The 16922-nt window shown below is 44.1% G+C and overlaps 1 protein-coding gene across 1 annotated transcript in view; it reads right to left on the reverse strand.

Annotated features, from left to right (window-relative positions):
* The window catches only part of KCNQ (KCNQ potassium channel), a 320065-nt gene that overhangs the window by 136865 nt on the left and 166278 nt on the right, over positions 1-16922 (reverse strand). Inside the window, exon 3 of the mRNA XM_075896102.1 lies at positions 8505-8631. Within this exon, the coding sequence (XP_075752217.1) occupies positions 8505-8631 (127 nt within the window). The remainder of the gene's footprint in view (positions 1-8504; positions 8632-16922) is intronic.

Below are 16922 nucleotides of genomic sequence, written 5' to 3' on the forward strand. Positions count from 1 at the left end.
GAGCCACCAAGAAGCGGCGATAATTTGACTTGATTTCCTGCCTGCGGGCGTGTAGTCTAGGCAGTTATTTACTTAGAGTGTACTTGCACTAGCCTGTAGGTACTCAGGCTATCTTTTATTTCTCCCCATACTAATTATTTATCATTCTTAATTACCTATTTTTAATCATTGGCTGGAAACCGAAAATATGAACACTGTGATGTAGAGCACTTTCAGAAACCACCGACTAAATTGTTTCCCGTGCGATACGTCAAGCACTGTCACTTTTGCCGTGTTGTCAAAAAAGCCTATAGCAGCACAATATATATAGCAATGCGCTCGCGGTCCATCACATGGCTTCCTTACACATTCCACGGGCTTTCTTTACAACGCGGAAAAAATAAGAGCGCGAGACGTATCTTACAGAAAACAATTTAGTCGGTGGTTTCTGAAAGTGCTCTACATATCAGTGTTCATATTTTGGGTTTCCAGCCCATAATTAAAAAAATAGGTAATTAAGAATTACTATTTATTAGTATTGAGAGAAATTAAAAAATTGCCCGAGTATCTGCAGGCTAATGCAAGTAGTATGCGTTTGGTTAAATTCACCTCCTAACTGCCTTTCTCTTTGCCCCGCCACAGTGGTCTAGTGGCTAACGTACTCGGCTGCTAACCCGCAGGTCATGGGATCAAATCCCGGCTGTGGCGGCTGCATTTCCGATGGAGGCGGAAATGTTGCAGACCCGTGTACTCAGACTTGGGTGCACGTTAAAGAACCCCAGGTGATCGAAATTTCCGGAGTCCTCCACTACGGCGTCTGTCATAATCATATGGTGGTTTTGGTTTTGGAGATCCCACATATAAATCGATCATTAACTGCCTTTCACTTTCAAATTCTTGGCTCAAGCTATATGGGACGCCGTGAATTTTTAACATCGCTTCCATAACGAAAGTACATCAGCGGAGCCGTAGTGAACCCCAGCGTAAAACAGTTTCCAGTAAAAATTCGATTTGCAGCGCAAGATAGTGACACCCTAAAGCCAATATGTAAAATCCTCTGCGGAGTGTATACGCCAGTTTGAGCGTTATATTCAAAGAATAAGCACATGACTTACGCCCGTCGAATTGACCTGGTATTTTTGATAAACCATGCGCGACACGGTAGAATATTTACTTCCATCCACCAGAGTGAGCGATTACATGCGTTGCTTAGTTGACTTCTTATAGTAAATGAATCCAACCATTTTTGATTCAAAAGTACGACCGCTTGGTCTGAAACGTCAGAATATTTTATTTAGGCTAAGTCCGTTACCACTCCGATAGGTTGTGTAATTACCGCTGATTCGTTAATTTAACTTTGAAATATTGACTCCAAAATAAAATACTCCACAGAAAAGCTGCGATGCTTGGCCCTGCAGCAACGGCTGAATATATCACTTGAACCTTCTCTGCTCTCTACGTTTTTCCTTGTTTTTCCTGAGCGCACCAAATTCAGAAATATAGTACGAGCTAGTTAGCTGAAACACACTGTAAACGCCCAGTGAGATATATAATTTTTTTTCTATCAGTTTTGGTGCTGTAAATTCATGCGATCGTGCACCGAGTGTGGCGTATATTGCGCGCTTATTTTCCAGAAGCATGCGACCAGCCGGGCCGTGCGATGCGTGATGGTACGAGCTTCTCGAGCAGACGAGTTTGCACCGAGCTGGCTCTATAGTATACGGTGGTGATGGCATGACGACAGTGCGGAGGACATGACAACAGCGCTGATAAACGTGGCTACAAGAACCCGCGTGGCGTCGAAATGTATGTGGCGCATTTGCAGCGGTTTTAAAAGAAACGCCGCGTGCGAACACGTCAACGCCGCCACTATGTAGACAATTCAGCAGTGCAGCGGCGTCAGCGTCATTGTCGCGCTATCTTTTCGTCAACTCACATGCACCTCCCGTAGGCATGTCCGTGGGCGATTTTCTGCATTAGAGCAGCTTCTGTCATTACACCTGCAGCATAAATATTTCCACTAATATAGGCAGCGAAAGAGAACATGCAGCACTTTTCTGCGATATGTTTCGTTTCTATAAAATATTGCAGATAAATATAAAGACAGGTTGCTACGGCGGGCGCTCGCATCACGGCGAGAACGCGGCTGCGAGAGGATGCGTCGTGAGCGCGGTCAAATTGTGTACGAGACTCCATGGCTACGTGCTGATATAACTATTACTTTTGTCTGCGTGAGTGCATACTGTGCCTGATAAAGCTGATATGTAAATCGTGCCGCTCGCAAGAGCAAACGTGGTGGATGAACGCGATTCTCCAGCTTTTTAAGTCGGTCGTCAACTCGATTGATTGATTTGTGGGGTTTAACGTCCCAAAACCACTATATGATTATGAGAGACGCCGTAGTGGAGGGCTCCGGAAATTTAGACCACCTGGGGTTCTTTAACGTGCACCCAAATCTGAGCACACGGGCCTACAACATTTCCGCCTCCATCGGAAATGCAGCCGCCGCAGCCGGGATTCGAACCCGCGCCCTGCGGGTCAGCAGCCGAGTGCCTTAGCCACTAGACCACCGCGGCGGGGCGGTCGTCAACTCATCTGTTTGATCTGCTTCAAAATGAAGACCGGACCAGCTGTTTTGATTTGAAGTATACTAACTAGCTAGGTCTTCACGAACATAACACTGAACAGTTTTGCCTTGAGTAATGAAGTTTCAAGAAAAAGAACAATAATCATCTTGGTTTCACCAAGCAAGGGCCTCCCTAGTATGGAGGTATTTAATGTAATCTCGATTATCAGGTTACTAATTATTATATTAGAAGTGAGGTTTAGTTATCACTCATTTACTTAGCGTGCAAATGATTCCTTTCACGTTATCTAGCAAGGTTCCGTTAGTACGTCAACTGACATGCTTTAATTAGCATGGTCCTAGCTTTACGGCTTAATTAGTATATTGTTATTGAAATGTGCCATAATCAACTCGCTGTTGTCATGACTTGGTTGAATAGCTTAGTCTTAACATGTCCGGGTCGAACAAGCCAAGCACTCATGCGCCACTCAGCCAAGAAATTAATTTGCGGGCTGCGCGGCCTCGCGTGGAAGCAGACGATGAAGACCGCGACGAGGGCGCGCACCGGCCGAGCAGCGCGCTAGAATGTACAGCCGATCATGATGATTAACACGTGACCTCGGGTCTAGCTGCGGTCGCGATTTTGTAAAGCGCTCAGCCGACACTAATCTCAGAGGCCAAAATTGCTTATCGTTTCATAGCGCACATAGTGCTGGTATTAGAAGCTTCAAAATGATTTCTCATAGTCCATACCTTTAAAACTACACCAGGAAGAGTTTCCCACACTTTCATTGCATGAGCACACTTCTGCCCTCAGTGTAACGACAAACAAATGCAAAATAAGATGCCTCTAGCTTGAGAAACAGAGGGAAAACAACTTTATTGAAAATAAACGAACCCCAGTCCAGGTTTACTAAAGAAAGGCCTATTCATCAGACATACCTAGAAGTTGCAAATGTTGGAGCAGTGTCTTCATGACAATTGGAGAGGAGTTCGCCAGCAACTTCTCCAGGGCCGCATGTCTTAGGTTTATAGGTATGTGCTTGAGGCTCTAGCCCATAGCTGCGCGACTACCTGGACAGTCCCACAAAACATGAGCGTTATCCGGGAAGCCACCATAGGCCACGCAATCAGGAGACCCGTCCTTGTCTTGTATGTAGTGGTGAATGCGTGGTGTCATTAAAACGTCTCGTCATGGAGTGAGGAGGATCGGAATAAACCCTGCGATTGTTGCGCATCTCATCTAATAATTCGCGCTTGTCTAAACGTGCCATAGCAAGTGATCCAGTGCGCTTCGGTGAATCCAGCCATCACAGGGGAGGGCCTGGGGGATTTACGCAGGACATGGCATGTGCCACTTCCTTCCCTCTGATCCCTGAGTGACCAGGTATCCACTGCATACGAACAAGTAACCAAGGGTGGTCAGCCAATTGCTTTGTAAGTTTGTTGTAATGTGCGTCTGGAATATCACCAGTCGCGAGGGCTTGACAGGCTGCGTGGCTATCTGAGCGTATGAGTAAATTACGGGCATTAGGGTTGGGCGTGGTAACTGCTTCTACTATGGCCGTAATTACTGCAATGTATTAGGTACTAATGTTCTAATGGAAGCCCCATGACAGTGGTAGTCCATCGGAAGCTATTCCTGTTCGAAATCCCTCACCGGTATGAGACGGAGATGCATCGGTGTACAAGATCCACTCTCCTGTGGTTTCTTGAAGATGTTGCACTCGTGATTCCCGTCGTCTTGTTTGGGTAGTTCGAAAACACCGTCCAACTTTGTCGACCGTTTTGGAAGCGATGCCGCGTTCCCTTGTAATCAATGGAAGGCGAGCGCTGAGGGATGAATTTGGCTTTTTTGTACTGTTGGTTCGTTCAAACAAGAGTGTCGTCAGAGCTTAGAAAAATGTCGAGTTTCATAAAGCTTGGGCCATCCAGCATAGCGTCTCAGCACGTCAATGTGCGCTCACAGGAAGTGAAGTGAAGGTAAAAAAGTAACTGCTATGTCTGCCTTGAGCTGAAGACCATTCCGGGGCTATATGATGCCTCTTTGAACGACGAAACCCGAAAGCGCTCAAGACGAAAGAAAAAGAGGTGCTTGAGACACACGTCTCTCTAAAGTTTCTCTTCTGCCCTCGTCATTTACGACTTCAGTTTTCACCATGTCGTACAAACATACCCAAGCCATCACATTAGTGGTCCATGAAAGAACTGGCGCGAGAATGCGGGCCGACGTGGAGTACTGCTTATCAATAACGGGACTCTGCAACGACTTTTAAGCATCGTCAGATAGAGCTGCCAATCGGTAGTCGTGTTGCCCAACAACACACGAGCCAGGCATTAGAGGACGGCGCGCGGTTAAAGTTGACAATTATTTCTTAGTCATTCTGTTTTATTCCGTAAGTTTGCCGTAGGTTTCCGTAAGTTTGCCATTTACGTGACCTTATCTAGATTACATTCAGCACACGTTTACTACATATTAGTCAGGGCACGTATACATTCCTTTCTTCGAGCACAAAGGAATTTAGAGCTCGTCAGTACATATTTGCAAAAATTAAGAAACGGCGAGACAGTTTCACCAGATGTCATTCAATAATTTCAACATCTTACTTTTTGGGAAAAAATATAAAAAGGCGATGTTCAGAAGCTTGCTATGCCTAACACCACCGCGAATTTTACATTGTTGGCATATATTTAAAAGTGTTGAAGAAAATTGGAATGCGTTTTTAAGAAAAAAATCACATAGATGGGTCAGAGTGCTGTTGATGATAAAAGTATTAGGAAAAAAATTAGATGCTATGGTCAAAGGTAATGCAATTGTACGACTAACAGGAAAGAAGTGGCCATGTAGAGAGGGGGGTGCAAGGAACAATAAAGGAATACGAAAGGTATTATAAGGCACTCAAGTGGGTTTATCATCAAACATATATATTGTCATGTTGTGCCGCTCTAACAATATGACAAAGCTAAGACTTCATCCCGACTTTTATTTACCTTCGTTCAGATTCCACCTTAAAGAATCGGTGCGTGTTTTATGTGCTGTGGGCCTTTGGTGAGTATGTTCGGATTGCGTATGCCTGCTACTCAAGCAGAGAGAGAGCTGTAGCCAGCGTTTATGTTTGCACGTACGAGCTTCCAACGGCACTATGCCTTCAGACTTTACTAACTTGTTCAGCTACACGCGCGAAAAACAAATCAACAAACTGTTACTACAACTAGGCTAAAATGAAAGAAACTCAGGTACAGAAGCACGTATTTTAATTTAAGAGTCTTATACTCTGACGTACTTTATCTTTATTCTGATGCATACTTTAAGATAGGCTTTACCTCTCTCCTAATCAAATAATGTGTATTATCTGGATCACGTGAAGGCCCCTGCAGCTCGTTCGTTCACGAAAGGCGGGCCATTTTCCACTGAATTGAGTCAACCGGCGTAAATCTTAAGCGGCTAAACAACGGGGATGCATCGTTTGCAGTCGGTGATACGTGCTGAGAATGAACAGCGCAAAAAAAATCAAAGTAACAACAAAGACTCCACGCAGATACTGACAATGCGAATTATCAGTATTGTTTAAAAAATTCCGCCATATCCACGAAGTGAATGATGATGAGTGGGCGAAGCTCCGGAGGTAAACCTGGTAAACCATGAATCCTCTGTACATTTTGCCCACTCCATTTTATTACATCGCTCCCCCTAGCGTACATCGCCGCACTAAATCGAACGATTGCCTTCAACCAATGACACGCGCCATATGTGACATCATTCCTATTTTATAAGATCTCGCGTCTTTCAACAACTACAAGTATCGCTTTCTAGTTTATAACATCTTGCATCTTTTCATCATCAGCTACAAGTACCACCATCTAGTAAACACTACAAGAACTAAACGAGAGGTGGCTACATACAGGAGACGGTACCGCCATCTAGTGAACACTGCAAGAACTAAACTAGAGGTGGCTACATACAGGGGACGGTACCGCCATCTAGTGAACACTGCAAGAACTAAACTAGAGGTGGCTACATACAGGCTACAGGGGACGCACAGCCCACGCCCTAAGGAGCTTCGCCCCTAAAATAAATTCAAGAGCAATACATGTTTCACGAATCGTAAGAACCTGGCCTCTTATTCGGCCAAGCGTACGCCGATACTTCCATACAGCAGAATTGGGTAATACAGAAGAGCATTCGACAAACGCCACTTTCTAGCAACAGGAAACAAAGTATTTATGCAAAAGTAGTTTTCATGTTATGCATTCCAACTCGTGATCATCTTTAGGGGAAAAAACCTTGAAAGTTCTAGGTTTTTCTGCGCGTGCTATTGAATTGTCTATGACCAAGTTTTCGCTCATACACCTTGTGCTATCCAAGTTCTTTATATAGATATTTACTATCTATGTTTCTTTCATAAACTTTCTACTATTCAAGATTTATTCTATTCAAGTTTTTTTTTGCAAAACAAGCAGGACAAGATTCGATAGTGACAATCAGCACTATTAGCAATTGCGGGACCTCTATTTATGAATACTAATTCCCTAAGCATAAGGGCGGTGCGACAAAACCTCGAAAAACACTTTTTTTCTGCTACAATGTACGTTGTGTATCATAATCGAACGACTTACATCAATAGAACATTAACTCACTCAAAACATTCTCAGGACGTAAAACTTTTGGAAAGTGTTGTGTTTCGGCGTCACACTGAAATTTATGGCGATAATAAAGCTTACCACGCTAGTGGAAAACAGTGTGGAAGACTCTGTTTTTACTCTAGTCATACAGCAAGATAGAGTGCATTATTTCACATCGTGTGAACCCACCATCATCGTGCCTTGCAAGCGAATACGCATGTAACATTTTACAGAAGTATGTGGAAACGTCGGGTGGTGTATTGTACCTTTAACGTACTCATCAAGACACGAGAACAAGTTCATTAAGAACACAAGTCTTTAGTTTGTTTTGAAACCAAAAGAGCTCGATCGGAGCTGCGACAGTGGGTACAAACACAGAATCAAAGACAGGCATAATAGCAGCGTTATATTTTTTGCTACACACGGTGGCGTCGGGAGTAGTACTGTTAATGTAATAATTGTTCAGAAGGAGTTAAGTAAAACAAGTAAATATTGTGCCATCCTGGCAGGCAGGGGCGTAGCCAGGGGACGTAACAACAGCACGTCCCCCCCCCCCCACTAATTTTTTTTTGCCATGGCATAGAGAGCGAAAAATGCCCATTTTAAACGGGTCCCCCTCCCGAAATCAAGGTGCCCTCTCCCCTCCCCCGAACAAGATTTTTGGCTACGCGCCTGCTGGCAAGAGAGTGATTAACGTCTAAAATACAATGCCTATATTAACAAAGATAGCTTATGCTCCATTATTTATTATACTTGTACCTTATTATACCTTATTCCCCGTTCTCCCTTCCCTTAGCGCAGGGTAGCAAACCGGATGCTCCAATGTCTGGTTAACCTCCCTGCATTTCCCTCATTTAAATCTCTCTCTCTTTGTTGTGCTAAATATTTTTGTCAAAAAAAAAGTTCCGCCAGTCATGATGTCGGGCTTTTCTGTAGAATTCGTAATCACTCCAACTGAGATACATCCAGCTTCAATGCCCCGAGATAACAAAAACAAAACATCGTACTGATAGCGATATAGCCATCTGAGATCTGAAAGTTTTTATTCAGACTCACGGTGCAAAACCGTCCGATTTCACTTTACTCATATAATAATAACCAACAAGACAACAAACAGAAAAATACTCAGAAATCACGGCTTGCTCTCACTGGAATGAACAAGGTATGGCAAGCATAAAGTTATGCAGACATTTCCCGCTATCTTGGTCGATTGTTGTTTAAAATGCGCATCCGATCAACGTTCTAGCGTGTGTGACAACACTCGGAAATGAGGGTCGTTTTCGGCTGTTTTGCTCTCACGCGATTTCGCGTATATCTTTTCAGTTGGAGTGCTCACCTATCACACAGAAGGGGCTTCGCAGGAAGCGTAGCCTCCCCATCCACCCTTGGTACCTGGACCGGCAGCCTGCCGACCACAGCCGGCAGAAAAACTCGATGGTGAACCAGATGACCATCACGATCTCCTGCGAGAAAGAATAAAGCCATGTGTTAAAGGACAAAACATTAACAGGCAACTTGAATACGTGGCTGAGGAGGAGGAGATATATATAAAAACATAGGAGGTTAGGTACTGCATGTAATGGTAATAATGCCGGAACTGGAGAAAGTGAGTAGACTGATTGAAACATGACACAAAACTATGCATAACTAATTTTCGCTATAGGAACACAAATATTAGCTGCTACTGACTACTACAACCGTTTAGGATTCCTGTGCAACAAATAGTCGAGAAATCAATTATATTGGTCGTCTGAGGATAGTTTGCAGGTTTACTTCGGCAATGTCTACGATGAGTTGATACTCTGGGTATTTCTTTTTTTTTTCGCTTCTGGGCAAGAACTGTTGTTACCAATTGAAATTTTCCCACAGGAATCACACACGACTTTCATAACCATTGAAAAAAAATTGCTCATGACATAAGCCTGCTGAAATTATTTCTATGTGTCAGCTTTGGTGACAGAGTCAATGGGCGTAATGTTTTAATGCTCTCCATTTCACTCATAAATAAATGGATCTTGATCACAGTATTGCACAACACTCGTAATGCTATTTCTTGATATTAAAACAGCGCACATACATGAGCACAATGTAATAGGTTTATGTGTGCGCACTCTCTTCAGATGACGATTTAACAACTAGCCAAAATAGCCACCTTGCTCAAGCTTTCTCTTGTATTGTCTAGCTGGTGTGGGCTCAATGCTGTACTTCAGCTCTACATGGCACCAGTTTCCTGCACTTTTATATAAGAACAAATCGCTAAAAACATTTTTTACAACAAGAACTATTAGGAAAATTAGATTTTGCTTTTGAATCTTTTGTTCACCCAAAGCTTCAGAAATCAAACACGCTTTCGAGGGAATGAATTCACTATTCACATCTGTTGTATTATTCTCGGGCATCTGCATAGAAGTTCGGAGACGTTTTTCGAAGACGTGTTTCATTCATTACACCGACGAACGGAACGTATTACGTCTTTAAAGTGAGCTTACAAGTAGATGTGACTCCATGTGTACTTCAAGGAGTACTTCAAGCACTCCTACTGCGTCATACGTGTGATAATGACGCTCCTAGGGCGATCTGCATATCAGCGGGTGTCAGTGCGTTGGACAGGCCAGCTAGATAGTACATATCAAAATCACGAGCCGAGTGTTGTAAAATGCTGCATGATGAAGGCGTGTTTTTTTCAAACTCACGCACACTGAAAAAAAAGCCCTCCTAGCCACCTGAAAAGTTTCTACCAGATGCTCATAACAGGGCTTCAGACAGGAAACGGAGACAATGTCAAGCCACGCCAACGCGTGTCATTCAATCGAGAAACTGGATTTATAACAAGAAACAGGATAGTTTAGACCTAGAAGCACAATTGAAAGTGCTACGAGTTGGTTCAGATTCATTGCTATTAAATTGCGCGGATAGACTGACAGGAAAACAAACGCGATGAACCTAGGACGATGTGCGTCATCCAGTGTTTATCGCTTTCCTTTAGTGTCAATCTTTACCCGCAATTTAAAAGAAATTAGCTCCAGAACTCGGTAGCGGCCTTCGTCTATAGGGAGAAACTTCAAGAATAGTTGCAGCGTTTGGTATGACGCACGTGACTACACCAGAGACTTCGGTATATAATATTTTGGAAGTTTGCAGGTGTGGCTGGCGCCATCCATCCACTGGTCGAGCAGCTTCGCAGGCGGCTGAACACAAGGAAGAATACAGACAGCAATGAAGTAGGTTGTCGTCAGTCTCGATGGAACAGTGGCCATAGTGCTCGGCTGTTCACCCAAAGGTCGCGAGTTTGGTCCCAGTCGTCGCGGTTGCGTTTCGACGGAGGCGAAATGGATAAAACCCGTGTACTGTGCGAAGTCAGAGCACGTTAAAAAATACCATATATGGTCTATATTTTCGGAACCCTCCGAGACGGCATCTCTCATAATACGTATTGTGGTTTCGAGGCGTGAATCACCAGATAATCATAATAATAAGGATCAAGGGTATCTTTTGCACGTAGACAACAGCGTTCGTACAGGAGGAATAAAGGTAAAAAACGTCCAGTTGTTTGTACTACGGTGTATTAACTGAATGTTGCGTATGGTACAAGAAGGTCCCTGTTCCTACGGTCAGATACCGCGTATATCGAGTGAATTATGCTGCGTTCTGAAAGCATAGCTTTGACGACTTCAGACAAGAAAGTGTGACTTCGGCAACAAAGTAGTCCTCACGATGCGTGTAGTTTCAAGTGGTGTAAGACGAAAGACCCGACACCTCGAGTAGTATAGCATTCGGCAGAAAGGACGTTTCGACTTACCGTGTCCTATCACTGGATAATAACTGTAATGAATCAACTACTATCGGAGGCCGTTGGAAGGGGTGGGTCACAGATGTGAACGCCGCCGTGATCGAAAGAATTATTAAGGTACGGAAGCGACTGCACTGCACCAGTTCGACGCCTTGGCCGTCAGGAAAGCACTGCACAAATTTGCGAACACTTTTATAGATATCACAGCAGCAATGGCAATGACTAAAGCGCTCGTATGTCTTGGCCACTCCAGCGGGGCCGCATTGCGGGTCATTGAGAAGGAAGCGGCACACTTATTATCGCAAGCTACGTGAAAGTACTAACAGCCGCTGGCGGTCATTGGCGCAATCTTTGCTGCGCGGCATGAAGGATTTGATCACGGGCAGTGAAATGTGAAGCTTGGCGTCGGAGGGTCGAGACACACGAACAGGGAATGTACGTGATAGGCACAAGAAAGGATGCGATACACCACTCACTGAGATGTTTGGTGGCAATTGAGTCGACATCGGAAACAAGAGGTGATGGGTGCAAGTTATTTCACATGCTGAATCTGGAGCTGAAGCAGAACGCGGCATAAAAATTGCGTGAGAGCTTTACATCGCAGTGGTATACAACGTGAATATTGTACTCCTGGAGGCAGAGTGCTCATTATGGTAGTTGCCAGAATGTCCTTTCATTGTGGCGAGACAAAAAGTTAGAGGTAGCCTAACTACATCGAATGGCTGTAAGTTGTGGCTAGCGGAAGTAGTACCAAAAAGTGTGGCAAGCGCTCCAATCTGAGTCAACAACTATTCTTCAATCACGCTGTAATTACTTTCCGCTCTCATAAGCGTGCGAATTGGGTAAACGACAGCATATCCGGAGTAACCGGGATATCGTTGAGCACGGACAGAGCTCAACATCGTGGTAGTCTATGTCTACTTCGTTAGAAGCTGGCGGATAGAAGTGGCGAAGAAAAGGCTGGAAGCAGATCAGGCGGTGGAGCGTATTGGAAGTGAACTCACATACAGAAGACTAGGAGGAGAGAGGTCTACAATGCCGTTAGAAAGAATTACATGTCAATGGCGACATGATATTTGTTAACTTTCAAAAAAGCACCACAAATACGAACATTGGCCTACAAAACTGCGAAGTTACTTCATGGTTGTCGGCTTGGGAAATTCCGCGACTGCATGAAGCTTTGCGCGGTGGGCAACACGCCGTCTTTGCGAACGATTTGACTTAAAATAGTGAGCTCACATGCCGCGATGCAGTATTTCTTGAAGTTCAGTTCAAGGCTTGCATTATGTATGAGCGTGTATATGGCAAAGTTAGGTTGTAAAGCAATCAGGCGAATAAACATCCAAATCATTGAAGTCACAAACACTAACACAACATTTTAGACAACATAGCATAGTGTCCGTATAAGCCGTTCAGATGTAGAAGTCACAATACAAAGCCTAAAGAGCATGAGAAAAAATAAATAAAAGCGCTTCCTAGGATAAATTGTAAAAGCATTAAAAATTATTCACCATGACAGCAGCTGTATTTTCGAGTAGGATTCTTTCTTCTTTGTCAGCACATGGCCTCAATGCCGCGAAAAATGTATTATATTTGGTATTGAGTATAACTGTTCCTCAATATCCACGAAGAAGGCAATACCAATGTTGTGGCAATTCTGAAGCAGCGAATGACGCCATGCGCATTAATAGTCACAAAAGAGACATTTACTTACAAGTTTTAAGTTCTCTTAACAAGTATAGAAAAGCATAAAGTTTCCAAGTGGCTCTCTTACGGACTATCCATATTAGCTGTGGGTTTATGCATTGAAGGTTGCGAGTTTGCTGGTAGTCAAATATAAAACTAACGCATATTTAGCTTTATGTGCATGTTAAAGAATCGTCAGACAGCCAAAAATAGTGCAGAATCACCCACTACTTCAAGCTTATAAATATTAATTTTACGGCCTGAAAAACTCCATGGATATTTTTACTGACATGCCTCTCGAATACCAACGCAATCAACAGCGTGCTATGGTACTCAGCACCAACGCCGCTACTGCCGACAAGCGGCGTCTCCCACAGTGCCTAGTAATTAAAAGCTTTAAACATCCATATCCGATGTTGTTAAGAGGATGCGCAAAAGCTAGTCAAAGCATCTGCAAATCTTTGTTACGGAAGAAAAAAAAATGACAGCATATCCACGTGGTGAATGATGGAGAGCGGGGCGCAGCATCCGTTCGTCCATTCATTCTTGCTTCCGTTGGTCCATGCGTCTGTCTGTGTGACCGTCCATGCGTCCATGTACCCGTCCGTGCGGGCGTCTGTTCATGCGTCCGTCCCTGCGTTCGTCCATGCATCCGCCCTGCGTCCGTTCATGCGTCTATCCATGCATCTGTCTGTGTGTCCGTTCGTCCATCTATTCAACACTACAAGTACCATGAACTCGCACCTTTTTATCATATATTCCGCATCTAGAAGCACCGCCATCCAGGGCACATTCCAAGGACTAAACTAGAGGTGGCGCACGTACACTTTCTTACGGATTGCGCTTCTGTCTACTTCCCACCTTTAACCACCTCGAGTTCATGGTATATACTAGTTCACTGCATTCATGGCACTGCGACAATTTGTTGTCAGATAGTGCTCAATGTACATGCCAATGGCTTCTATTTGGGAATGAGAAACAGGAGAAATCGGCTTTTAATTAACGCGCACGCTGCAAATTTTTTATTGTTAAACAACACACAGGAGAAATCTCCCACCGGCACCACCTTGCATGTCAAAGCGTAAGACATGTTGCGTACTACGACGAAGGACGAACGGGTGTCGCTTAAAGGAGCTTCGCCCCTAACAGTCACAGCTTTGCCGAAAAGGTGAAGCAATCAACGCGATCGCAACAAATTGGAAGACCAGGCGCAGATTGGCAAGCAAATCGAAACGTTCCTTACGTTTCTAACGCACGAATGACGCACGAAACGTACTCACAGGTACCAATGAACGCGAACAGGCGTCTAAGTTGTTACTGTGTCTGAAAAGCGCGCTCCTTTCGCAAATGGAGGCTGTGCAATAATTGCAGTGATCACTGTGCGCCCGGTAACTGCAACGAAATCGTTATGACGAAACAAAAAGGCTAGCCAAGACGTACGATTCTCCCCACTGCAAGATAAAGGCGCTCGATTGACCCCACACCTCTTTATTCTCTACGCGGGCCAAAGTACGCGTGAGAGATGAGAGCCGCTGCGCGCTAACTGCGCCACCTTGCTGATAATGCTGAAAATACGATGCCCCCCCCCCCCTCACCCAGAGATGCCCGCCAAGAGTGATAAATGGTATATATGAATAGCTTGCCGTTTGAACGTTGATTGAAGTACCCTTCGGTGGCTCAGTATTTAACGCCTCGCATTCCCGACGCGGTGATCCCACGTTCGATTTCGCGCACCGGAGTCCTTTTTCTGAATTTTTTTTTCTTTCTTGCGTTTTGATATATATATATACGTATACATAAATGGTGCATGACATAACCCCGACGCTGGCGGCGAAATATAGCCGAGAGTGTCCATATAATTGCGATCGCAATAAAATCAAGCCATGACGTCCATGCCTGCAGGCGGCAAGATTAACTGCCAGTCTCAACTTGGCGTGACTCGCCATGTTTTCGAGTAGGCGGTATCGACCTCCTCGATGGAGCAGACCCGTGACACCTACACGAATAGGTGGGCGTAAGCGTCGGCTACCCACCATTTTCACTTCTATTTATGACTGCAAGTGCCTAATATTGACCACGACCAAACTGGTTGTGTAAGGCTGCTCTAGTGATAGACAACCCACTAAGGGAGATTTGAGCAGGAAGTGACTGGCTGAAAATTATTTTTCCGACTAGCCTTTGTGTGCGAACGCTTACCACTTGATAAAAATAACTTGCAATATTAGCCGTCTTCGGTCTGAAAGCTGCCTTTGAAGAATCGCCTATAGTCGGCGAATAATACGCAGCACAGTCATAGCAAATGGTGAAAAAGCGGGCTTTTTAGACCCCGTTCTTTCACTATTCCCATTCAATATACAACCAGGAAAACTGCATTTGCACTACTCTCCAACACAAATATACAGAAGCACTCACAAAGCATATTATTTTTAGCTTCCTGAATTATTTCAGGAAGCTAATTTACTAGGCCTGTTGGAAAACAGAAAGCAATAGAGTAGTAGTGCACACAATTTAGTCTTACATGAACTATACAAAATTTATGTCACATTGAAAACGGTGTCGTTGAATAATACTTTTTTCAGTTGATTTATTCTGGTCATTCTCGAATTTGCCAATCTTCCTCGTTGAACAACGTTTTCGCGCTAAAAAAAGATGAACACTTGCGACACAGACAAAGCATGTCTCCCATAAGTGGTCATTTTTTAGCGCTGAAGTCTCCTTTTTATGTACCCATCAGCTCCCCCAACTAATTGGTTTTTTTTCGCTGAGCTTGACACTAAACTGAAGAGAGCTTCGTGCGGTGAGTGGGATAATGTTTACACATTCACGATATATACGATGTCAAAGTTCGAATGCAGACGCATGACAACCGGACTTAGTTGCCCACTCATAAAATTTAAAATGTAGTTCCACTGATGAAGACTTTTTTAGAGGCGTTAAAGCGGAAAATAAAATTAACTAAGCCTGCCACGTAATTCTTTTAAAAACACTACTGATCTTCGTTCATTGACCATAAACGTTTTAGTATAAAAATTGTAAGGCAAAGTTTATTTATAAATTTCTCAGAAAAAACTTTAATTTTGTTGTGAAATCAAACAAATTCGCCTTTTTACAGCGAAAGCTCTATATGGCTAAACGTAGCGAAAATCCGTTCGGCAGTGGTGTCATGAGCGATCTCCATTAGCTGTTTATCAGTTACGTCATTCTCAAGCACGCGCGCCATTGGCTGCATTGTAAGTTACGTCATTGCAGCCGTGGCACCGAGTGCGGGCGCAGCAGTTTCTCCTGAGACTTCCCGCCTAGTTGGTTCGCGACGCTGGCAACAACGTGGCGTTGCGGCGCCAATGAAATGATTGCGGGAGCGTGTTCGCGGGGGGGGGGGGGGGGAGCGGAGCAACCGGTGGGAGTTTCTCCAGTGGTACATTGGCTTCGGCTGCGACGTCAATGACCGCCTCTGGTTCGAGAACAACCACTGTGATTAACGCATTGCGAAACGCATTTAACCACTCATTACATTTCTCCACGACCACGATCGTGCGAGACAAAATGAGCGTCATGTGGAATAGACATTGCGGTAAACCCGAGCGGAATGTATGTCTCATCTCACAAACATGCAACCTGTAATTAAAAAAGAAAGCTTGAGTGCCACGTTGGGCTTGACCCACAGCTAGGCAGCCGAGCCGCACATTTCAGCTTTCGCTGGTTAACCCTTTGTACGGAGTGCTATGGAGGTGATTTTCTGTCTTTTTTTTTATTATGGCCACGTCCACTTAATAAACTTGTCATGGGAAAACAATGGGCCCTTGACAACACGATCTCAGACATCCTGACCAACAAGAAACTACGCATGCTTCTCTAAGTGGCAAAATCTGTCTGTCACCTCAATTTCGTGACGGCATTTAAGTGTGATTTCATGAACTGTATTTTAATTTCGCAAATTTTTGGGCTTCCCAAGTGTCGTATTGGCTTTTGCTATTCTGAAAGAAAAAGTACACATAAAAACAGATCTGTCTTTAGTGTCAGCCTAATTAAAAAGCTCCCAGGCTCATCTCACTACTCCGAACAATTAAGGTGCCCGAAAGGCACAGCAGCCCGGCTGGATCCTCCTGGAAAATGTGATTTACTGCTTCTTCGTATGGTATCTCCGGTTTCTTATGCGCCAAGAGTGAGGGCCAGCTCAAGAAAATTGAGCCTGGTATGTTTACGACATCTTGATTAACGAAGTTATCAAGATGTCTTGAACGTCTCACTTTGTTAATTTATTATTTTGTATCATTTCGT

The sequence above is a fragment of the Rhipicephalus microplus genome, chromosome 5 (assembly GCF_043290135.1).
Source record: "Rhipicephalus microplus isolate Deutch F79 chromosome 5, USDA_Rmic, whole genome shotgun sequence".
NCBI classification, from domain to species: domain Eukaryota; kingdom Metazoa; phylum Arthropoda; class Arachnida; order Ixodida; family Ixodidae; genus Rhipicephalus; species Rhipicephalus microplus.